This window comes from Asterias rubens, chromosome 1 (genome assembly GCF_902459465.1).
Source record: "Asterias rubens chromosome 1, eAstRub1.3, whole genome shotgun sequence".
NCBI classification, from domain to species: domain Eukaryota; kingdom Metazoa; phylum Echinodermata; class Asteroidea; order Forcipulatida; family Asteriidae; genus Asterias; species Asterias rubens.
In genome coordinates, this window is record NC_047062.1 from 10,598,315 (window position 1) to 10,624,482 (window position 26,168).

Here is a 26,168-nt window from a genome sequence, read left to right on the forward strand (position 1 = left end):
GCTTTTATTCTTCCACCTTTCAACTCAAATGTGCATGATTTGATTATCGTCAAAAAATACAGTCTTCTTTTGAGTAAAATTTGGGTTCAATTGGTCATCAAAGTTGCGAGAAAAGGATGAAAGAACAAACACCCTTGTTGGACGCATTTGTATGCTTTCAGATAGGAATAAAAGACTTCTGGCTAGAAGTCTTTTATTATTTTAGTGAGAAATTACCTCCTTCTCGAAAACTACATTACTTCAGATGGAGCCGTTTCTCACAATGTTTTATACTACAACAGCTCTCAACAGCTCTCCAATTCTCATTACCAAATCAGTTTTTGAGTTAATATTTGTTTTGAGTAATTACCAAACGTGTACCTTCCCTTTAAAAGACTGAAAACCCATTTCAACCCTGACATATTTTCTATGAATCATTTCAATGAATACGTCAAAGTGCTTTTGAACCTATTTTTGTGTGAAAAATGGCGCTACATTGTATATAAAGTTGTTTTGATTGATTGATTCATTAATATGTTAGCAGGTCTTTATAAAGAACAAATGCCGTTTCTTCGTGTCAATACTGTATACCTGGTTGATCTGTTGGTCTGTCCAATTTCTTAGCTGTCTATTTTATTGTTATCTGTTTTGTTGGATCCCAGGAGCAAGAGCTAGCCAAGCAGCGTCTGTTGTCAGAGCAAGGGAGGCTGGCTGATCGCGGTGCTGCTGAGATGGTCTTACTACTCCTCAGCGCATCTAAAGGTAACGTTTGGAAATTCTCAAATTGTTCATATAGGCTCTTTTTCCACAAGTTTTGTCGTCTTTCTGTTTAAATTGTTTGAATTGTTTGATAGCACTTGAAAAATAATGTTGTGCATATATTTTGATCTTATAAAATCTTTATAATTTGTATCTACTTTTGTCTGCATTGTTGTATCTTTTTTATGTTGGTTATGTTTCGGTTTTAAAAGTATTTAGCCTATATTATTTTAATTGGTCTTGATTTTTGCCTTTTAGTTTTTATTGTTAGGCGCATTGAGGAATCTTTGATTCATAATGCGCCTTATAAATGGTGTTTATTATTATTATTATTATTACTATTACTGTTACGACTCTTTTGATGTGACACTAAAATAGGATACTATTTTAATCTAATCATGTGTTATTAAAAAAAACATGTTTTACCATATACTGATGTGTGTTAGCGCTGTATACTCCCCGAGCGCTTTGAACAAATATCACAGGCATATTACTCGGTTGGGATTTTAACCCACGACCCTTGAAATTCTAGAGCAGTGTCTCACCAACTAGACTACCGAGATTGCCATTTAATCATTTATTGTAAAACAAAAACTAACAAAACTTTTTAAAAAAACAGTACCAGTAAAATTAATGTTTAAAAAGGAAAAAAGAAGCAGTTCAAAATAAAGTAACGACTTCCATAATAAGAACGAAACAAATGTGCTTTCACCAATGACTTGAAGACTTCATACTTGTAGCTACGGGCTGCACGTATGCTTGATGGAAGATCAATTCCATAACATGGGAGTAACATTAGAAATACTCAATTACCATTAGTCATTACAGAACTCCAAGGCAAGATCACTTTCTCTATGAAGAAGGATTTAATGATTACTTTCTGGAAACTCTGTTTATTTTGTTCATACAGGTGAGCCCAGCCCAATGGTGATGTGCACCCTGCAACTTGGTATCTCGCTGCTGAGGGGCGGCAATGAACTAGTTCAGGAGGTAGGTCTTCAGCATGTTGTTCAGATTCCTCACAAGTGATAGCACACTGGACGCAACCTATGGTATTTCTGACTAGCAGAGTGTGGGTTCATGTCCCGCTATTGACAGTTGTGTTCTTAAGGAAGACACTTAACCATTATTGCTTGGTCCTTGAGATGAAACGTAAAGCCGTTAGTCCTGTGTGTTGGGTAATGTGCAAGCAAAGAACCCAGTTACACCTACCGCTAAGAGAAGGGGTTTGCCCAGGTGTTTCTACCAGTGGCTGCTGATTGCGCTGCAGCACCTTGTTAACCCTTTCAATATAAACAGATCTCATAATTCAAAACTGTCCTGAAATAAATAATGATAATTGCTGTTAAATGCCTGTGGATAAAAAGCTATAACAAACCCAGTTACTCTTAATATTATTAACATTACAAGACACCATCTGTGACATTTTTATTGTTTGTAAACTTGCACTAAGAGGACTTGGGTTCAATTTCAAATTGGTGCTAGGCAGAAAGATTAGTCGTAAAGTGGATGATACCCATGCCTTCATCCTTATGGACTGTGAAGGGGGTAACCCTGTCTCAGCACTAGGAGTAGCCATCTGGCCTTGTGTTGTTAGGAAATATATTGAAAAAAAAACCATTATACATTCAATTTCCTTTTTTAGAAAATGCTTTCTCATCTGCAAGACAAGATGGATGTCGGGTTCTTCACTAGCGTAGCTGAGCTGATGGAATCCTGCAGGTAAATACTAACATCAAAACTTTGATGTTCATTATTTTAGAAGCACTAATTCTTCACAAGATTCACCATATACTTTTGCCTTGAGGAGAACTTCTCTTTATATTTGTAATTTTTGTGAGTGCTAGGATTTAGGGTTATTTTAATGAACGTGTAATGTTTTTTCCCTGTAACCTTTCAGAATATGTAAAATAGATCATACATATACGACCTTGGCACTTTGGCACCTTTGCATGGAAAGAGTTAAATGTTAAAGGCATGCGACTCGTTTGGTAATTGTCAAAGACTAGTATTCTCACTTGGTGTATCCCAACATGCATAAATCAACAAACCTGTGAACAATTTGGTTTCAATTGGTCTTCGAATTTGCAAGAGAATAATGAAAGAAAGAACACCCTTGTTGCACAACATTGTGTGCTTTTCAGATGCATCAAAAGGCTTCAACTATAGTATTTTATTATTTGAGTGAGAAATTACCTCTTTCTCCAAATCTACTTTTACTATCTACAGCTCTCCATTGCTCGTTACCAAAACAGTTTTTATGCTAGCAATTATTTTGAGTCATTACCAATAGTGTCCAGTGTTTTTAAGTGGAGCAACCCTAATAAGTGGAGTTCCACCCCCAGTAACACTGAACTCTGATTCTTTTACAGTGTGTTAGACCTTGAAGCCTATGAGAGATACAACAAGGCAGAGGGCCTGGGGGTCAGCTCTGGGGAAAATGCCGGTAAGTGTTCAGCTAGAAATATTCCTTGTCTCAGTTTTAGTCCCTGTCGTTAGTTTTTTTAAATGGAAAATCAGAAAAGGGGGACAGTTGGAACGCATTATGGCTGATTAGTGTTTACCCTCCCAAAGTTCTTTAGCAGTGGCCTTAGGCCCACCAAACCATGGAGTGCACTAAAACATTGTTCAAATGTAGTATAAATCCGAATTCAACATTTCCCTTAAAATTTCGTTAAATTTTGAGTAGACCCTGAGTTAATCAAGTAGATCAATCAATTTGAAGAATGCGTCAGTGGCGGTTAGGAAAACAGAAAATTGTGCTTAGCAAATTTTTGTATGCTGAGCAAAAATTAGTGGGATGTTAATTATATGGTAAACTTGATAGTAACCTGTTTCTGCTGAGCAAGATTTGTATGTGCTAAGCAAATTTCTGTGACTAAAAGATTTTAAAATAAGGCCCACCCAGGGACCAATTTTATAAAGTTGCTTAGCGCAGAACAATCTTGCTTAACAGAAACAGGTTACCAGCCAAAGTACCATGTAGTGTACATTTTTTGTGACTGGTTCACTGCAAATTTTTACTGAGCAGAGCAATTTGCTTAGCACAATTCTTAGGTTTATGAAATGCTATAACAGGGGTCGATGTCACAAAGAGTTAGGACTATTCCTAACTTAGGACTAGTCTCAGGAGGTATGAAAACGTACGGCTAATCCTAAGTTAGGACGAGTAAGCAGAGATAAGACTAGTCTTAACTCTTTGTGAAATCCACCCCTGGATGGCTACATATGACAGCTGCCAAATGCTTTAGCCAAAGAGTTTCAATATTATATCCAACCACTATTAAACGTGTGTGTTTGTTGTTCCTCTGTGTGTTGTTGGTCTTGGATGGCAGCCGCTCTCTCGTTAATCTTCAGCAAAATGTTTTTTTTTTTTTCCATTTTGATTTGACATCACTGCATGCGATGTCATATTTATTGTCTTTCTTCCAGATCTTTCAATTCTGGTCATGTTGTTTGATGTTTATTGACTTGAGTTACATTTATTGGCTTGAGTTAAATTTTTAGTGTGTTTGAGAAGTTTGAAAAGTTTGCGATAAAATGTTCTGATCCTGACCGAAACATTTCATTATTAACTACATTTATGGTCTACATCCAAATCTTGACGCATCATTTTTACATTCTGATAAATGTCGACATTTCTTTTGCAAACTTGACATTTTTGAAAATAAAACAAAAACGAATTAAATTCATATCAAGTAAATAAAAAGAAGACAAAAAGTAATCATTTGAAAGACATATGCAAATTTACATAATCAACCCCTTACAAATGTGTTTCAATTCCTTTTTGTTTTGTTCTGGTTGTGTGAAGTGTTTTGTTATGAAGCAAATCTGTCATACTTCAATGCTCAGTTTCTGAACAAATTTTCTTGTCAGCCGCTTTGTCCATTTTTATTATAATTATTTTTTTTAATGGCTAATATATATATTTTGTTCCCTGTAAGTTATGACAATGGTCCCTTTTTGTTGAAGAATTGGAGAAAAAAAAGGAAAGTTATTTATTTGTTGTTTTTTGCCTTCTTGCTGAGCAGTTAACACTTTTTAAACAATTCAGACATTAAATCTTGACACTCAAAACCAAAGGAGTGTTTTCCATCAACATTCCTACCACAAAAAGTGAGCAGAACCTTGTATTTGATTCCAAATCACAAACAAGTAAAAAGATACATCCTTTGTGGTTCTTGTTATAAAATGTTTTCAATCCTTCCGAATCAATTGACTCTTAATGCTAAATAATAACATGTGTTTATTACATTTATACATGCATAATTTCATAATTATGCGGGCTCTTCGTTAAAAGTTAACTAGAATTTAGGTTTTTAGCCTTGATCCATGTGATCACATTCAGAAATTGTTATAAACCTTCAAATACATAGATCTAAAAGACTGTTTAGAGAGTAAACATGTTTACAAAAAAAACATCACTAATTCATAAGAGTTTTCCATTGCTGTCTTTTAATATTTTATATGTGATATTCACAAAATTATGTCTTTGGTGTGCGGAGCTCACATGGCCTCCATTTTCAACAGCAGTAAAACATCAACATGAGTGCAGAACTCTCCAAATTGCAGAAAAAGAGTGGAAAACAAAATGGCATCATGCAAAAAAAGAAAAAAACCCAACAGGCTGACAAATAAGCTTTAATGTTTCCCCCTTATCATCACATCCCCTACTCCCAAGAAGTTCTTGCACTTTTGATTGGTTGCGTAGCAACTGCATGTCAAGTTTGTTTGTTTGCTTTTCTCCCCTCCCCCTATACAGTCACTGGTGAGTCAGCCGCAGGTAATAAACAAAAACATATATTTCTGTCTTGTTGCTAATGGTAACGGGGGCATTGAAAATCTTTTATTAATACTGCTTTTTTCTTCTTCTCTCTTTATCTTCCTGGCTGGATTTTTGGATGTACTTAAGCCTGAAACGCTGAAACTCAAACAAATTTGCTGCACAGTTATTAACAGCGATCTTTTTCTTCAGCACAGCTATTTTTTTATTCTTCCTGGATGTGGTTTTACCTTTAGCATGATGGTGGCGTGATCTAAAGCATGGAATTCAGCAACTAATGAAAAACCTAACTGTGCTTTTAGGGATTATATTTCCATCGGAGTCATTTCATTTTTGTTGCCACTCATTCATATAAAACAAACCCAGAGAAGTTTATTCCATAAATGTGATGGTTGCACTTTTTACTGGCAGCTTGCGTTGCTAGATTGTCCTTGAGGTTATTCTGAATAACACAGCATACTCTGAAGATTTCTAATCTGTGCTCTAATATTTTGTCAATAATCGTCATAAACTACTAACAAAATTCCACATTCGGTTGGAGTGATTATGTGACTGACCAATCATCAGGACGTATAACACCATTTATTTCCCCGGTTTTCAGTTGATATTTACTTTTGTTTATCTTCACTCCCTTCATAACCACGAGGATGTATCCTCAAATAATTGTTTATTTACTATTATTGAGAGAAATTTTCCCATTCTCCCTCCCTGATTTCTTTGATTTTAGCGTCTGTTTGTAACACCGTTTTTATTTTTTAAGTTATTCATATTTTGATCCTTTTTCTATTCTTGATTAGCTTTATTCATAAGGAATTGTCACAACAAATCTGAATCAAATAACTTTCTTTTTTGAATATCTTTTCATTTATTACATTTCTGTCCAAATAGTTAAACAATGGTTTCCACTGGTGTATAAAATCAAATTTTATATTAAATTAAAATCAGTATACAAGAACATAAGCATTGACCCTGTTAAACTGACATTACAACAATTTTTATTACATAATTTTTACAAGTCTTACCAACTAAACCGGGTGTCTGTGAAAAAGGTCACACGACATCTGTTCTAGAATGGCAACGGTTGGGGGTTCTAACCCCCCCCCCCCCCCAAGTAATATGCCTGTGAACTTTGTTCACAGAATGTGCTTACTACACACATATATAGTTTTGCAGACATATTTAATGCCGGACCAAACTTTCAAGAATGAACTTGTAAAAGTCTCAAACACAGTAGACCTTTTTACCTCGCTATACTTTAATCCATACCCTTTCCCATACCATCTTGAAACCATTCCATAAACCATATCCATACCGGTTTTCTTAGTTTTGTTTATCATTTTGATATTGTGATGACATTTTGTTTTCTATCTTGCATGGCATGTTTTGTTTCTCCCAAACTCATCAGACCAGCATTTCCTGACAGAGTTCAGTAAGTCCTGTGCAGATCTGTATTCAAAATCAAACTTCTCTAAATCTTCTCCCTATCTTTGTCTAAAGCGAGGACTTTCTTCCAAAGTGCACATCTCGATTTTCAAATCTGATTATTCAAGCGCAAGAGTTGCCATGGCTTATCCATTCATTTAACCGCAGACTTATACGGACTGAGAAGTGTCCCGAATTCTGAAAATCTACTCCGCGGTAGTAGAGTACATAACAAGACAAGTTCTCCAAAAGAACATAATCTAACCAGGAAGTAGAGATACACATGGTGTTAGCATTTACCTCACCATGGACTACCTTAAATCCCATAAACTAAACTCACCATGAAACTTCTTTAAAAGCCAGAAATGTTACAGATCGTTCAGAGCACCATTAATTGATTGTAATCAAATACTTGATACTTCAGCAATGTAAATTGGGATCTAAATAAAGTTGAGTTCACATGGTCAGATGAAAATATTTGGATATACCGAGTTTCATAAATTGCAACACACCATCCTATAATGCATTTGTAAAGCATCAAGTTGGAATTGCTAGTCATTTGTTGTGTGATTAACCAAAATAAAAAATTGTTTCCAAATTTGATCAACTAATCTTAGGGTAACCCCTACATGTATACAATTGTACCCATTCTTAATGCACTGATATTGGTTTCTTTGCTAGGAAATCAATTTGGTATCTCTGTATTTGCTTCAGCTTTAACAAAATCATACTCAACTTTTGTCCTGCAGAGTTCCAAAAGATAGTTACCTAATGCATTGGTAAATGATTACTACTGTAATAACAAATAACAACAACAACACCAACAACAACAACACCAAATGGTGTAGTGCAACATCCATTTATTTCACTCTCGATGAAAACTTACCATCTCCATTTTCATTGAGCTATACACCATTATTGCCTGTGTGATAACATAACCAGAGTGTTCTTTGCAGTGTTGAGGTATGTATAACCAAACCGATGTCTAACACTCAACCACGGACCACAACCATCCACAACCAACCATTTTGAAATAATCCTACAATGGGGGAGGTATGTCATAATGGCGGCGTTATAATAATTATATGGAATACAGTAAATAACCCAACAGGGAACATGTGCTGAACAGGAGGTAATATTCCCTCTTGGAGAATTATTCGAAAAGGGAAAGAAAGCCTGAATTCCATATGATTATTATAACGCCATTATTCACAGCATTGGTTTTGCTTGGTTGAGGTCCGTGCTTGGGTGTCGGACGTCGGTTTGGTTAAACACCTCCAGTGTTGCATAATGCGCATGCATCAACGGTGTAGGATTGTTGAGATTAGGACTTTAAGTGACCTCACGTTAGTGAGTGCTGTGATAGAAGTCATTCTCTCTCATTAGCATAGTCTTCTCCTAGGCTGTTTCTTCATGCCATACATGTATCTGCTTTTCATTCTTTGGGAAATCGCTTCTTTTTTTTTTTTTTTTTTTTAGATCTCTAGATGAAGCCTATTTGATCATTATTTCTAAAGAGAAAAACATCTGTTATCTTGGGTGTTTCTAGAAGTGTATTCATTCGTTACTGGTTGTTGTCTTTGCTTATAGTGATCTTAGCAAGCTTTCATTTTTTTTTCATGGATAGTTTAGACAGGCCTATGAGCCCAGAGTCACATGGTGCTAAGCAGAATAGTTTGTTTTAAAATTATCATTTATCGAGCAGACATAACTGAGGAACAAAAAGGGCCAGGCACACTGTCATAAGCTGCTAAGCAGAAATTTATTCTTAGCTTTATTATGTTTTTGCTGCTTAGCAAAAAGTAGCAGGGCACCACAGTCTAAAACATTGTACGTTACACTGGTAACGTTTTTTTCCCTGCAAAGCAATTTGATCTTTCTGTGGTAAGCAATTTATGATGCTTCAACAGCTTTATGAAATTGGGCACCCATTTCCATGCTCAGTTTGTGCTTAGCGACTCAGTTAAAGCTTCCCTGGTTTACTATAGCTGGATGGGGTCATGAATAACAGATCCTCTTGATGGATTAACATTGCATCTCTTTAATATGTCGTGAGAAACTAAAAAGTAAGTCTGCCCTCATTCATTCTGGAGTGAAAAGAGATAATTAAAACACAGCTTGGTAGGTACTACCTGATCTAGGTCCAATTTAATAGAGCTGTATAGAAAGGTTTGCGGTAACACCATGTAATGACTATCTCTAATGAGTTGGGGTGGTTCTGAAAAGAACCGTTGGTTTCAACTCGACGTTTCGATCAGTATGCTCTGACCGTCTTCTGGAGAAAGAGTTGAGTTGAAACCAACGGTTCTTTTCGAACCACCCCAACTCATTAGAGATAGTCATTACATGGTGTTGCAACAAACCTTCCTATATCATATTTCCACCATGCAAAGTTTCAAATCCTACTTAATAGAGCTGCTTAAATAACTATTCTTAGCAAATATAAGCAGGATACCAGCCACAGATTGTACATGTGAGAAGGTATCTTGGTTGGTAACCTTATTCTGGTAAGCATAATTTTGTGCTTGGCTGCTTTTTGTGCTTGAGCAGCTCTAATGAAATTGGGCCTTGGGCCACTGTCTTGGCTCTGCCTACCCTGGAATTCTGTGCTTACAGCCCGCAGAACTTTGTGCTTTATAGTGCGAAATAAACAAACAATACTCTGGTATATTGGACCCTGGTTTTGATACACTTAAAGGGGATGACTAGACACTCGACATGGCCTCATTTATCATCAGCCACACACATCTATAGTTCACTGGCGTTAAAAAATAAATAAAAAAATGAAACTCTCTTCTTGAGGAAAAGCACTGTCTGAATTTAAAGACACTGGACACTATTGGCAATTGTCAAAGACCAGTATTTACACATGGTGTATCTCAACGTATGCATAAAATAACAAACCTGTGAAAATTTGGGCTCAATTGGTCATCAAAGTTGTGTATTTCAGATGCTTGATTTCGAGACCTCAAATTCTAAACCTGACGTCTCGAAATCAAATTCGTGGAAATTTACTTCTTTCTCGAAAACTACTCCACTTCAGAGGGAGCCGTTTCTCACACTGTTTTATATTACTAACCCATTACTCGTCACCAAGTAAGGTTTTTTGCTAATAACTATTTTGAGTAATTACCAATAGTGTCCACTGCCTTTAAAGCAACAACATTAAGAAAGGTAAACTGTTTGAAAGATGTATTATTTGATTTCTATTTGGTTTCATCTCTATTTGAATTGGTCCCCATCTAGGAGAGAAGGCTCTTCACGATGCTCCATTTACGTGTGCTCTGTTCCGCTTCCTTCAGTTACTCTGTGAGGGACACAACCTCGGTGAGTTACTTCAATTTCAGACAAAGATTTTCAGGATTCAAAATGATATCTCCATTTCATGATGATAATATTAATAATACTTCACACAGTTCTATAAAGCACTTTGACACACCTGAGCGCATCTCAAAAAGCTCATTATTTTATTTGCAAGGTATACAGAGCTATGTTCAAAAGATCGAGAAGTGTATTTTTTTGTGCATTGCACAACACACAGAACCTATGGCTTAACGTCCCATCCAAAGGACAAAGCAATAATGGTTAAGTGTCTTGCTCATATAGGGACACAAGTGTCAAGTCTGGGACTCAAACCCACACTCTGCTAGTCAGAAACACCTCATCTTGAGCATGGTGAGCTTGACCGCTTAGCCACAACACGCCAGGATAAACAAAGAAAGTAAAAGCACATTTTATAACTCCCTCTTTTTAACTTGGATTGGAGTGGAGAGAGTGTAGTTTAATAAGATTTCTATAACTTTTGATTTAATTGTTATTTTTTGTAACTGTCATAGATTTCCAGAATTATCTGAGGACACAGACAGGGAACCATACTACCGTTAACATCATTATATGCACCGTGGATTACCTCCTCAGATTGCAGGTAACTTATATTTCATTTCATTTATTCTTATTAAATCTGGTTGTAAATTTAGCCAATGACTCTCAGAAAGTAGGATTTGAAACTTTGCATGGCTGGAGTATAATAAAGTGAGGTTTGTGGTAGCACCATTTGAAAATCTCCTTGATTAGTGTTGATTCTGAAAAGAACTGGGCCCAATTTCACAGCGCTGCTTAGCGGCCGATTTTGTGCTTACTGTGCAATTTCTATTTCATAGCGCTGCTAACAGTAAGCACACGAAAAGGCATGCTAACCTTCCGGTGCTTACCGCACGAAAATAAATGGCGTCACAATGCAAATCCACGGTAAACACGCAATATGGCCGTCCAATTTTTCTGCTAAACTGTGAAATACGCTAAGGCTTAAGCAAATTGTTCTGCTACAGTAAGCACGCAAATTTGCTTACCGTTAAGCAGCGCTATGAAAATGGGCCCTGATGGTTGACAACTCAAGGTTTCGATCAGTATGCTCTGATCATCTTCAGGAGAATATTGGACTCTGTTGCTATGTAGATGCTACTTAAGATTAAATGGGCGCAATTTCATAGAGCTGCTAAGCACAAAGATTTTGCTTAGCATGAAATTTTTTCCTCGATAAAAACAGGATTACCAACCAAATTGCCACGTGATTTTCATGAATACCATTTAAACAAGTAATATGCAACAAATGGAAATTTTGTTGGTAATCCTGTTTTTATCAAGGAAGAAATTTCATGCTAAGCAAATTTTTGTGCTTAGTAGCTCTACGAAATTGGACCCCGGTAGTAAGGCTCGATGGTGACTCTCAGAAAAGCGAACTTATTCTCTGCAGCCAAGAATACAATGTAAAGAAGACAATGATGAAAGTTTAAGTTTTAGATGTGGGAGAGTGGGGACTGAAAACCTGAACCGCATAGTGCGAAGGTGATGAACCTGACCACCCTCTCCTCATGGCTGACAGACATTCTCTGTTTTTGTTATAACCAATCCCAAACAGCCACACTCCCCCTTGTCCCTTTAGTTTCAACTGACAAATAACAGAACTGGATATCAATACATATTCATGATTTATTAATAAGGGGTTCGTTTCTTTTTGTCAGGAATCAATCAGTGACTTCTACTGGCATTACTCTGGAAAAGATGTTGTTGATCAACAGGTAGGTTAAGAAAACTCATTCATAAATATTAATCTATAATACACCGCACCGCGTTGCTCTTAAAACCTAACGTAGCTACTAACAAGTCTGAGAGAACCTGCGTCATTTGCTGTGTTGAAAGGACTCCTTAAGACACTTTTGTTCCCACAACCATCCTAATTTGCTCCTCTTGTTTGTTTATCTTTTGGCTTGTCAATGTTCTTGTGTTGCCCTCCCTTTGTTAGGCGCTCTGTTCTTTGTACATGTATAGCGCCTTATAAATGCTTTGTATTATTTTATTATTACTATTAGAGGGTTACTATAAACTGTACTCCTTTGAGGGCTACTACCTGCTCTCCTTGAATTATTGAGGATCGATTTGTCAGAACCAAACTTCACATATTGATCTAAAAAAAAAAAAATTACAACATGACTTTGTAAAATCTTACTATCAACCTGTACCAGATGTACTCAAGTTTATGATATACATGTAACCTGGGAAGCAGCAGCGGAAGTAACACCTTCAGGGGATGCAACTTATTTTTCTAAATACTAAATAATTGGACTGCTCTTTTCTTTCGTTTGTTCATGCTGTTCTGATCTGTTTCTTCTAGGGTCGTGAAAACTTCTCACGTGCTTTCAAAGTAGCAAAGCAGATCTTCAGAACGCTCACTGAGTACATTCAGGTAATCCAATGTTTCTGGTTTATTTAGTTTCAATTTGATCATTTAAAAAAAGTCCTTTCGTTTTTGTTCGCTTTGTAACTCTGGGTAACTTTTTATGTAGGCTGTTGAAACATCCCAGACAATCCTTTGGTTGATTGATGGAGCCCTTTTAACACTACTGAGGGAGAAAAACAGGACAACTTCCAGGGGGAAAAACAGGACAACTTCCAGGGGGAAAAACAGGACAACTTCCAGGGGGAAAAACAGGACAACTTCCAGGGGGAAAAACAGGACAACTTCCAGGGGGAAAAACAGGACAACTTCCAGGGGGAAAAACAGGACAACTTCCAGGGGGAAAAACAGGACAACTTCCAGGGGGAAAAACAGGACAACTTCCAGGGGGAAAAACAGGATATTCCTGGGGAACTTTACCCCATGGTTGTTTAACTCTTTGTTGAATTTTTCTGGTAAAATGAACACTAGAGATGGTATTAGCCTGGGGAGATCTCACCTTGTCCCTACTCCAAAGCAAGTTCAGCTAATTCCAGGGAGCTGTCCTTTTGCCTGGTCTATGATCATTTCATCATCATCATCTTCATTATTTAACATCATGCAAACATTTTGTACCGGCTGCATGCCTGACTGGTGAGAAGCTTTTACGTGCGCTAGTCCCAAGACTATCACACGGCGTGCAGTACCCAGACGTCCGTTGAGTGTACGATGATGATAAATTAATAGTCTGTAACCATTTCGGATTACATGACACTACATGCAGCACAGTAAAAGTTTTCGCAATCTGTATTTGCGTCGTCCGTGGATTGTAGCATTCAGGTCTGTAATTTAATAGTACAGTATTTAGAAATGTTTGGGGTGTTATAAAACAAATATTGACTGCTTCGAGTGCTATGGTTAAAACTATGACTCCCGAGGTGATCCCCGGAGCGTTCTATTTTCCCGAGGCGAACTATCAACAGCTCCCCATTACTCGTTACCAAGTAAGTTTTTATGCCAATAATTATTATAAGTTACAGTTGTGTTACCAATAGTGTCCACTGCTTTTAAGTCCTTTTTATATCTCAACTCAAATTTTCCATGTTTGTATTTTTAAATGTAAGGTTCTGTATAGGTATTTGCAATGTATTATTGTATGCACCTTGTATGGCAGTTGATATGTGTGCATTATAAATGTTGTTATTATTACTATTATTTCTATTTCGCTGGAGTTTGCCATGGTTAGTAATTCAAATGTTCTTGAGTTGACTTCTAAAACTGTTTCCCCATCAGGGTCCATGTTCAGGGAACCAGTTAGCCTTAGCCCATAGCAGGCTGTGGGACGCTGTTGGTGGTTTTCTGCACGTGTTTGCCAACCTACAGAAGAAGCTGTCGCAGGATCCTGGTCAGCTGGAGCTTCTTCGAGAACTTCTGAACCTCCAGAAGGAGATGGTGGTTATGATGCTTAGTATGCTGGAAGGTGGGTCCAAAACCATGGTGTGTCCTCTCCATTAAAAGTCTCAATTATTTTTGTCCTTTGACTATTATTGAAACTGAGCTGGTTTTCACCTTTCTATACCTTTGTTATATCTTATAATGAATCTGGTTGTTTCACTTTATAGTTAGTAGGCTGACTCATTATAGTTATATTTTCTGTACTAGGGAGATGCACAAGTTATGGGCAACTATTTTGTATCGCCCAATATTTTTTTTTTTCCCCACTGTTTTTATTCAAAATTTCACAGTTGCAAATAGCCTAAATTGCTTCTTATGACTATTGCCACTGCTGAACCTGCTAATTTAGATATAATATCGAAGTCTTATATAGCGCACGTATCTACCAAACAAGGTATTCAAGGCGCTGAGTATATACAAACTTTCAGAAAGATGGGTAATTGCAGTGATGAGTTTTGAGACCCAATTATTTAGCACCTTATAAGGGTTTACAAGGTGCTACGGCGCATACAGCAGCCACAGTGAGGAACACCGGGCATACCCCTTTTCTTTTCGAAAAGTGCACTGGGTTCTTTTACATGCGTTACACAACACATTGGACAAATGGCTTTACGTCCCATCCGAAGGACGAAGCAATGGTTAAGTGTCTTGCTTAAGGACACAAGTGTCACGGCTGGGGATTCAAACCCACACTCTGCTGATCAGAAACACCAGAGTTTGAATTCGGTGCTCTTAACCGCTCGGCCACGACACTTCCACAGATGTGGCTTAGGCAGGCATTGAAATAACACACAGCACCCACATTAATTGCAGTGGTGCTTTTGTTCTGGTGCCCTTCCCAAAGTTCCAATACAAATGAAATATTTTCTCATAGAACTACCCCTCATCATCGTACCAGAGGGAAATCTGCTGTGCCCCCTCTACATCTAGAGCAAAGTTCTGCTGATGTCTTCCTTTCAATTTAATGCATTGATCATGCTGTAGAGTTACAACCTGAAGATTCACATTTTGTGTATTTTAAAAGATGTGGTTTTAAATGTGTCTGGACCTTTGAAATGCCATTTCCGAATACTATTTTTGTTTCATCAGGTAACGTGATGCATGGTACAATCGGTAAACAGATGGTGGACACGCTGGTGGAATCTTCAGTCAATCTAGAGGTCAGAATTGCATTAATTTATTTACTAGTATGTTTGTAACAATATGACAATGCAAAATATGGTCGTCGTATTGAAATATAATCAAAAAATTATCAATAACGCATACTAAGATTAAAACATTACTGAAGAACCTAAATTGAAAACCTGAATCATTAAAATCTCCATTTTTATATTAGTTTTAGTTGTTAAAGGATTTGGGTACTTTTTCAAAATGTCCATAGATTTACATTAAACTTACAGGGTTTGAAGATAATGATAGTGGAAAGCTTACCTTCAAATATTACTTACTGAGGTGCTGTAGTTTTAGAGAAATGAGTAAAACAGTGTCATGAAAATACGTATGTAAAAGATTAAAATAATTTTCGTCTCATGAGACGAAAACTATTTTCATGACATTGTTTTCCTCATTTCTCAAAAACTACAGCACCTCAGCACGTAATATTTTCAGGGAAGCTTTCTACTATGATTATCTTCAAACTGTGTAAGTTTAGTGTGAATCTGTGGACATTGTATTTTTTGTCCTACAAAAGTTCAGAGACCCTTTAAAAATAAAGCTTGGTAGAAAATCTTGCCTTGATCCTATAAAGTTTTTGAATAGTTTTTATTTCTGTCCCTGGGATGAAGTTGTTTTTAATGTAATCATTAAGTTTTCTTTCTTTCTCTTAAAGGGTCTACATGTATGTACTTTTTGTAGGACAAAAAACACAGTGTCCACAGATTTACACTAAACTTACACAGTTTGAAGATAATGATAGTAGAAAGCTTCCCTGAAAATAGTACTTGCTGAGGTGTTGTAGTTTTTGAGAAATGAGTAAAACAATGTTTGGAAAAAAATTCTCAGTGATCATGAGGTGAAAATTATTTTACCAAGTAAAAACGTATTTTCTTGACATTGTTATTACTCTTTTCTCAAAAACTACATCACCTCAGCAGCTAATATTTTAAGGTTCCCATTCTACCATCATTATCTTCAAACGGTGTTAGTTTAATGTAAATCTGTGGACATTGTGTTTTGTGTTACAAAAAGTACCAAAATCCTTTAAAAACAAACAAGCAAACAAACTTATTTTGTTTCTCTCTTTCATTATCTCTAGTTTTTGACCACAATTAGCCCAGAATATACATGTAGCCTTTCTGGTAACTGTTGAAATAAAGTTGGCATCTTAAATAACTGGTATCTATACTATAGGCATGCATCTTCTGAGCCAGCTAGTTGGCTGGCTTTTTCGTTATTAGTTTGTCAAGTGTGCCATTGAAAGAAACAAAAAACAGTTCTAAGTCTTGCTGTGCCTGGCACTTTCCCTCTTTTTTTGTTTTGACAAACTGGAGTTTAGTTGCCTGATATTTTACAGTGGTATTAATAAACTGGTTATTATTTACTATATTTGAAGCAATAGTAATAATAACTGGTTATTATCTATTGATTATCTGAATCTTCATTCATCTTGACAGATCATCCTGAAGTTCTTCGACATGTTCTTGAAGCTGAAGGATCTAGCGTCTGGAGAGGCGTTCAAGGTAGTCATTGCTAGAGGATAAATTTGTCGCAATCTTTTTTACAGTTTTCCTACATTTTGGTAGGCGCCTTGGAATAGATTGATGGCGCTCTACAAATGCCTGATGATTGATGGTGACAAATCACATTTAATGGCTTTGTTCCTTCTGATGTAGGGTGGCATATGGTAATCTTTTTTAAATTTTTATTACCTTCATTGCACAACAACATAAACAATTACATTGGTGCAAAAGGGAAGCCCCGAACAGGCACACAGGCCCACTATGGGGACCCTTGTTTTACACATAATAACAATTTAAAAAAGGGGCAAGGGACAAGCACAACTGCAGGCAAAACAACAGAAGAAAACAACAAAATACTATAACCAGTAAACCAAATCACATAGAAGATGGACAAACTACAATAAAATTAAACAAAATTGCAAACAATTATTGCACAAGCATCAAAAGAGTTATTGAGCTGTGCCCCTTTTAGAACCCTTGTACCACCCCTCCAACCCCCTGAGTGAGAATAAGGAAAGTGAAGTTACTATAAATATCAATAGTTAAGTACTTCATACAATCTTAACATCAATTACTACTGAATTTGGTGAAGACAGATGTATTCAAATCGGTCTGTGAATTTTTATCCCATAATAAAATGAAAGAAGGAAATGCAAGCACATTTTGCATTGCGAGTCCTGTTTGTGATTTTCATAATTACACAGTGGATGCTCAAGAAGGTAATGCATTCTAACCCAGACCATCTATACTGTAATAGACCGTATGCACATGATGTCATTTCATTAGGGCGCCCTCGGCTAGAGGTCAAACAAAGGCTGTTCATTGGCCTGTTCTCTGCGCATACATAGAAGTGTTTTTCCATTGTTCCATCATCGTTTTACTTCTGAGAAGGCTGCGTCATGGCGTCGATGCAGAAGGTTTATGCATAACCGCTTTTTACTTAATTGCTGCCCCCGCCCCCTCCACCCTAGAATGAAAATGTAAATTTGTTCCACTGATGATATGGATCTTTTGTACATTTCAGGAGTACGATACGAATAATGATGGTTGGATTTCCCATAAAGAGTTCAGGATAGCCATGGAGGCTCAGAAGATGTACACATGGTGAGTATAAATCCAACTTTATACATTGTTCACCCAATTCACCTGATGAGCCACAAAACATGGCGCTCCCCTTGCCAAGGAGTTCTGCGCTTACTTCCCATAGATATATGTACTTACTTCCCATAGAGCTATGCGCTTACTTCCTTTAGAATCATGCGCTTACTTCCGAAAGAGGTCTGTGCTTACTTAAGTAGAATTATGTAGACTTCCCATAGAATTGTGTGCTTTATAGGGCTCCATAAGCCATGAATTAATGCTAAGCAGAGCGATGTTGAGCCATTTTGAGAGGTCAGTTTCCCTGTAACATATCCTGTTTGTAGTGCTCATTTAAGGTGATGCACATGCAGTTGTAAGTGCTTTTTGATGCAACTTTGTGTTTATGTGTGTTTATATTGCAGTGATGAGATTGATTATCTACTGAAGTGTGCTGATAGAAACAATGATGGACGTATTGACTTCAATGAGTTCAGTGAACGATTCCATGGGCCAGCCCAAGATATTGGTACGATGCTTAAAGGGTCTTTGTACTTTTTGTAGGACAAAAAACACAATGTCTAAAGATTAACATTAAACTTTTTACACAGTTTGACGATAATGATAGTAGAAAGCTTCCCTGGAAATATTACTTGCTGGGGTGCTGTAGCTTTTGAGAAATGAGTAAAACAATGTCATGCAAATAATTTTTGTCTCAATGATCATGAGACAAAAATTATTTTAGCGTATACAAACGTATTTTCGAGACCTCATAATTAGATTTTGAGGTCTCAAAATCGAGCATCTGAAAGCACACAACTTCGTGCGACAAGGGTGTTTTTTCTTCCATTATTCTCTCTCAACTTCAACAACTAATTGAGCTCAAATTTTCACAGGTTTGTTATTTTATACATATGAGATACACCAAGTGAAAAGACTAGTCTTCAACAATTACCAAAAGTGTCCTGTGTCTTTAAATTCACTCAAGATTTTCACAGTCTATAAGATGTAGACAAGCAATCATTCCCACAATTGGCCCAGCTTTAAAAAAAAAAAAATTAATTGTTTAATTGTTGAAAGTAAATCAGTTCGGGGAAACAAGCCTATTTTTGGTTTTTGAAAACCATTTTCAAGTGTTGACTATGTTTTTGGTTTTTAATAAGGAATTCATTTTTGTATTTGTAGGGTTCAACCTGGCAGTCTTGTTAACCAATCTGGCCGACCATATGCCAAATGATTCCAGGTAGGTATAGCTAGCGGTTGAGCTCCAAATTTCTGAATGATAGCTTATGAATGTTTTTATGATTTTGCGCCTCCTTATTTGATAGAGCTGTTAACATTGTACACACCTTTTAGAAATCTTCGTTGTAAAAAGAAAAAGTTGTTTGTTATTCCACCAGTGATGACCAAGTCATATGGTGAATGCAGCTTTGCTCACACTGCCTCAACTTTACGAAACAATCTCCCAGAACAACTAAAAAACATTGACTCCATTATTAAGTTTAAGATTGTTTTAAAGACGCACTTATTTAACATTTAATTAATCCATTTTGTTTGTTACCCAGTACATCTTGTATTTGTATTCTGTTGTGTTCTTCTCAAGAGCGCTTAGGGACATGTTTGATTTCTATGTGTTATGCACTATACAAGAATTGTTATTGGTTGATAACTCACCACTATAAAATAGTATTGTTACTTTATTATTCATTTTCAAGTCAACACCTGCTTGCAGGAGGGTTTCAGACAAAACAAAAAACCACAAAACGCACAACTTAAACATACCACGAAGTTATTATATTAATATATAGAGCTTTTTACAAATTCGATACAAAGCGGAATGTGGGATCTAGATGGTTGAAGCCATTCTGAATATACTGAATAGAGACTTTTTTACAATGATACACGTAAATGTTAATTAGTTGATTTGTTTGTTTTCTTCCTGTCTTCAGGTTGGACAGGTTTAAACAACTTGCAGAGAGTCTGCTGACCCACTTTGAACCTTACCTCGGACGCATTGAGATCATGGGTAATTTTATCTTTTTATTTTTTCATGCCCCGTCCCTAACTCTGGTGTATTTTATATGGTACCCAAGTAGAGTCCTTGTCTTTTGATTGGAGGTCTGTTGGTCATCTGGCATTCATTAATCAAACCATGGGCTACAGGTACATCTTTGTTCATTTTGGTTCCATTCACCGTGCCGTTTCATCTATAATAGGAAAGTAATCAAATGCTCAATTAATAAACTAAATTTCTTTGTCTATTTTTCATGGAAAGCGGCAAAGATACCATAATTTGATTTATTTTTTAAAATTTTTATTTGCTCCACAGAGTTCGTCAAAATACAACAATGGACAATAACAAAACTATAACACAGCGCTTACAAAAAAATACAATATGCATAAAAGATATAGGAACCTGAGGAAGTGTCTAGAATATGTAGCACAAGAAAAAGCTAGAAAAACTTATTTCCATTGTTGTAATTCAAAGCACTTTCTTCCTCTATTTATCCTTTTTCAATCCTGAAATAATTAAACTATCCCCTCTTCGTACTTGCAGGTAGCAGCAAGCGTATAGAGCGTGTTTACTTTGAGATCAAAGAGACACATAAAGCGCAATGGGAGAAACCACAGATTAAGGAATCCAAACACGCTTTCCTCCATGAGCTCGTCAACGAAGGAGGAGAGAAGGAAAAGCTTCAAGACTTTGTCAACTTCTGTGAGGACACCATCTTTGAGGTCTGACTTTAGGAAAAATTTAAAAATCTTTGACTAAAATTTACATTCACTTGAATATTAATGAGAATTTGGGTCTTCCATTAAAGTTTGAATAACTGACTGTTCTCAATGAAATTGTTTGGCCTTTGTAAAGTGGTTTTTAAGTGTGTCCAGACTTGTTGAAGATGCTAATAAGGTATTTGAGGTGGTTATTTAAATTGTTCAAAATCACTGTTTTTCCAGCGTAATAACAATTTAGTTTACGCAAGTTCTTATCAAAAGATTGGGGTATTACCAATGATAGCCTGCCAGAAGTAAATTAAATTTGAGAGAACAAAATGCAAGTTATACGTAAATTACATTTGAAGGGGTTTTAAGTCAAGTGTATTTTCAATGCTTATTTAACCCTGTTTTGATGTTATTTATCAGAAAGGAAGTTGCCAATATAAATTAAAAAGTAAGATACGTTTTTGCATTTAAATTTACAAACACATTTTGATTCACCTCTGTTGGCCTTCAACAATCGTTTTTATTTGTGGTAGAAATTCTGACTCAAATATATTTGTTATCCCATAATAGATGCAACATGCAGCCAGTATGAGCGATACAACAGAAGGCATGTTGGAGAGTATAGTCAGTCTCATAGCATTTGGTGGAAGAGATTCACAGTAAGTTTCAGAATTTTATTTTTCCTTCCCATACACCGATACTTCCATGAGTCCTTTGAACAAATATTTATTTAGTTATTTATTTATTTATTTATTTATTTATTTGTTTATTGTTTATCCTGGGAAATCCATTCAGTAAGAAAAACTCACTGATCTCCCATGGATCATAGCTAATAACAATCTACAGAAGTGAACTTAAGATAAAATATTAAAAATTTACACATTCATTTAAAAAAGCACAAGATCCAAGCACACATACATTTTGAAAACTTCATTTGAAATATCACAGGCATTTCATTTTGAAATATCACAGGCATATTACTCGGGTGGGATTCGAACCCACGACCCTTGCATTTCTAGGGCAGTGTCTTACCAACTAGACTGCTGAGATTGCTCGGTAGCTAGAGGCAGTTTGAATACCGTTAGGGAACCGCAACGATATACAACAACAATAGATGACAACATTTCTTGGGGACAGTAGATAAGATTGTTTCAGGACAAAATATCCATTGTGTTTCAGAAGAATTAAGACCATGTCTTATGAGGGAATTTACAAGGAGTCAGCTTTGTCGATCTCCAAAAAGTTAAGCCATTCACATTTCAGTTTTTTGGAGATAGTGGTTGCCTCCAAGTTGTCTTGTATGACATGGCACTAAGTACACACTTCACGGATGTTGGAACATTGTTTTGAACATAGGAACAAGTTGGAATATAGAAATTGTTATCTTTGAATACAAGTCATAACAAAAGCTAAAAAAAGATACATGTTGTACCTGTACAAGTTAAAACTAGTACAGGCACGAACACAAGTACTAGTTACTGAGTTGTCTTTAAATGCTCCACCAATTTCATTTACTTTTCATGGGAAAAATTAAATATTATTTTTGCTTTCAGTTTTTGTTTTCTCTTTTAGTAGCTATTTCATAGTATGGCCCTTTTGTTAGGTCTACTCAAATTAGCCTGCCAAATACAGTTTTAAATTACGGTTCTCCATCAAATTACCCAAACTACTTGACAGTTTTTTGTCTTCTTTCATTATTCTTTGTTTCTTCAAAGTGTGATGTAAGTGTCTAGATCACTGATTATGAACATGAAGTATAAACCATGAATATATATTTATGTATTCATGTATATCATGAGTATCATCAATTTGTTTAAGTTACATTTTGTAAATGTGAGTGGAAATTAAAGTGTAACATAAATGCTGAGTTATTTTCTGTAAACAGGGCGTGGCTGATGTGGTTCTTTCGCTCTCTACGTCCGTCCAGCATCCGCAAGTCGGTCAGCGACTTCTTTGAGAACTACAGCCTCAAGAAGCTTAGGAATATCTCCATCTTCTCCATGTTCTTTGGCGTCTTCAGGTTGTTCTTCTTCTTGTCAAAGAAGATGTTTGCCCTCGTGTTCTTCTTCATCCGGTAAGAGCCAGATAGGAATTTTAGCCAGTTTAGTTAACATTTTTAATGCCAGGCATGTGCCATTGGCTTTTTGTCCTGTTTTGTTTTGTTTTTCCTGTATTTTGTATTGTTCTTCTTGTTATGCGAATAAATAATAACAAAAGAGTGAGGGGAAAGCTGAAGATTTGTTTTTTTTTAATTTGGATCACATTCAGCAGAAATGTATTGCTACCTTTTAAAACGGATCGATGTTGGTTTCCCCAGAAATGCTATGTTTGGTATGAAATTATATGTCTTACCTTAGTAAAGAAGAACTGGTACTGCATTTCAGGAAGTGAGAACTGCTATTTTATCTTAACAAATTTCTTTTCACTAAATTTGATCATCCTTTCAAACTAAAACAGGGCAAATTTCCAAAGAGTTAAGAACCAGGGGCAAATTTCCAAAGAGTTAAGACTAGTCTCATCTCACTCGTACTAACTTAGGACTAGCCTCAAGTTTTTAAATTTTAAACTCTTTGTGTTAGTCTGGAGATCACAGTTTCAAATACTGGGCCCAATTTCATGGCTCTGCTTACCGTACCGCCGAATTCTGCGCTTACGATCACGATTCCCTGCTTATGTGCAAGCGGCGAATTTCTGCGCTAGCCTTGTAAGCGTAGAATACCTAGTAATGTGAAGTATGCACACGCAGAAGCCAAAATTCGTTGCTAAAATACGCTTCCCGTAAGCACAGAATTCCCTGCTTCCGTAAGCGCGATTCTGTGCGTAAGGTAAGCAGAGCCATGAAATTGGGCCCTGGTCTAGTAATTTTTTCTTTGTTCTCCCCATATTTGAAATTAAATTTACCGATTCAGTTTCCCACGTGGGTGAGTCCCTTTTAATTTTTTTATTTTAACAAAACAGCCCATCGACTTCACTTCACTCATCAAGACACTTCTTCATTTTCAACTTTCCTTGATCATCAAAAAGACAAACAATGCTTCGCATCTGTTATCATGTTCACTGTTGTGTAGTACCCGTTTCAGACAGACGCACCAGAGTTGTGCTGAACCAAATACATCAGGAGCGACTCTAGGTCCACCCCAAATAAAATAAAAATTTCAGACAGGCGAACGTAATGTATTATATGTTGGATGAAACTTCATTAAATTAAGTTGACAATGCAGAGTTATTAAATGCTTCTGCTCACTGCCCCAGAATTGTTATAAATTGTTCCAAACAGTCGATCTTTCGACTTCTATCGCTTCCAGTCACTCCTAACTGTTATAGATGTCGAGCTTTTGAAATATTTTGGTTTGACACAACTCTTAAGCCCCTGTCTGAACTGAGTGTTACCATTTAAAACATCGGGTTATTTACAACTATTTCAAGTTTATAAACAATTTCTAAAAAGCTGTGAAAATCTTTATTAGGGACTTAACTCAAAGACACTGGACACCATTGGTAATTTCTCAAAATAATTGCTAGCATAAGAACTTACTTGTTATAACGAGCTGTATAGAGAGCTGTTGATAGTATAAAACATTGTGAGAAATGGCCCACTCTGAAATAACAGAGTTTTTGAGAAAGAGGTAATTTCTCACTCAAATATTAAAAGACCTCAGCCCTGAAGCCTTTTATTAGACATCTGAAAGTTTTCACATTTGGGAACAAGAGTGACTGTTTTTGTTTTCATTATTCTCTTTCAACTTCAATTGGTTTGTTATTTTTTGCATAAGTTGGGATACATCAAGTAAGAATACTGTTCTTTGACTAACCCAACGTGTCCAGGGGTGGATTTCACAAAGAGTTAGGACTAGTCTTATCTCGGGTTAGGACCAGTTACTATTCCTAACTTAGGACTATCCATGCAATTTGTATATCTCGTAGGACTAGTCCTAAGTTAGGATTAGTCCTAACTCTTTGTGAAATCTACCCCAGTGCCTTTAAATCATACAGCTATCATTGTTTTTGTATATCATCATCATTGTTCGCCATCCTCCCACTCAACAGCAAACTCATAAGCATCTTGCTCGGTAACCGTATCCTGGAAGATGCACGGGAGATCACTGGTACCCTGAAAGAAACATTGAAGGTGCCCAACATTGCAAGGCAACAGGCATCTGGATTGAGAAATATGCAGAACTACGGGTTACCGGCCACCAAGAGGTGATTATGGTGTCACTATGGTTGACGTCGTAAAACCCCAAAGCATGCTTGGGTGTTTTAAAAAAATTGCTACTCAAATAGTTAAAAGTAGACTAAGTAGACAAGTAAATACATGTATTGTGGGTCATAATATAATAATTATAGCTACTGCGTTTATATAGCACCTAAAACACCTCAAAAAGAAAGTTGTCTAAGCGCTGAGATAAACAAAATATTTCACGAATACGATGAATTGAACAGGAAAGTTTTGAGAACGACTCTTGAAACTCTAGATAGTGGTAGCTTGTTTGATAGAGGGAGATTGCTCCATAAATGAGGTGCACCAAATTGAAAAGTTAGTAGACCATATGTTTTTGTGGCAATATTAGGGATCAAGGGTGTCTTTGATGTAAAGTAGAAGATTATAAGTGCAATTGTCCAAGGATAAAACAGAATCACTGCTTTACTGATGTAAGTTCTGAGCCTTAAGGGTCTTTGTACATGTACATGTACTTTGTCCTAACACAAAACACAATGCCCACAGATTTTCATTAAACTTACACAGTTTGAAGATTATGATAGTAGAAGGCTTCCCTTGGAATTTTACTTACTGAGGTGCTGTAGTATTTGAGAAATTATTAAAACAAATAATTTTTGTCTCAGTTATTAACCAGTTACATGTACATGTATGCTATGATGATGCCAATACTGGTTAATGGGATATTACATGCTAAATAATTTTGGTCTTATGTGAGACTAAAATTATTTTGTTTTACTCATTTCACAAAAACAACATGACCTCAGTTAGTCATATTTGAAGGGAAGCTTTCCACTATCATTATCTTCAAACCCTGTAAGTTTAATGTAAATCTGTGGACATTGTGAAAAAGTACCCAAATCCTTTAAACATACATTCTCGAGGCACATATTGTTTTTAGAACCCTCTTTTTTTCTGTCGGTTGTTGCGGAAAAAGAAGAAACAACTTAATCCAGGGCCCAATCATTTCCTTGCGCTCCTTACCACAGAGCTCTGTGCTTGCACTGTAAAACGTTTATTCTTTTGGCTGTGAGTCAACCTCGTTCCCAGGGGTGATCGATCTCGCCGCGCCATCTTTTCCCAGCATGCCTTGCTCGATCATAACCCCTGGAAGTGTAACTCCAAAATATCCAAATATAAGGGATATTACAATTAGTCCTGTGGTTGATCCGTTCTGTGTTGGATGTGGTCGCACACACACGCTGGGTGCGCTGTGTGTAATAAAAGTCATAAACTTGCCTCGGCGTTCAGTGTTGCGTGACAAAAAAAGTGAATACGTACATCTTTATACGCACGCATTTCGGCGTATAGAGCGTTTTGGAGACGCACGGCGTTTCAAATTTTGCGCGTATATGATAG

At 36.5% G+C, this 26,168-nt stretch overlaps 1 protein-coding gene across 1 annotated transcript in view; it reads left to right on the plus strand.

Annotated features, from left to right (window-relative positions):
* LOC117289038 (ryanodine receptor 2-like) overlaps positions 1–26,168 on the plus strand; it is a gene marked incomplete in the record, with an annotated part of 186,131 nt that overhangs the window by 140,137 nt on the left and 19,826 nt on the right. Inside the window, 20 exon segments of the mRNA XM_033769959.1 lie at positions 642–741; positions 1,649–1,728; positions 2,384–2,460; positions 3,111–3,184; positions 5,501–5,521; positions 10,190–10,270; positions 10,780–10,868; positions 11,965–12,021; positions 12,615–12,686; positions 13,950–14,136; positions 15,201–15,271; positions 16,724–16,789; positions 17,814–17,893; positions 18,292–18,395; positions 19,052–19,109; positions 19,816–19,892; positions 20,424–20,602; positions 21,161–21,249; positions 22,476–22,664; positions 24,638–24,793. Coding sequence (XP_033625850.1) covers positions 642–741; positions 1,649–1,728; positions 2,384–2,460; positions 3,111–3,184; positions 5,501–5,521; positions 10,190–10,270; positions 10,780–10,868; positions 11,965–12,021; positions 12,615–12,686; positions 13,950–14,136; positions 15,201–15,271; positions 16,724–16,789; positions 17,814–17,893; positions 18,292–18,395; positions 19,052–19,109; positions 19,816–19,892; positions 20,424–20,602; positions 21,161–21,249; positions 22,476–22,664; positions 24,638–24,793 — 1,907 coding nt within the window.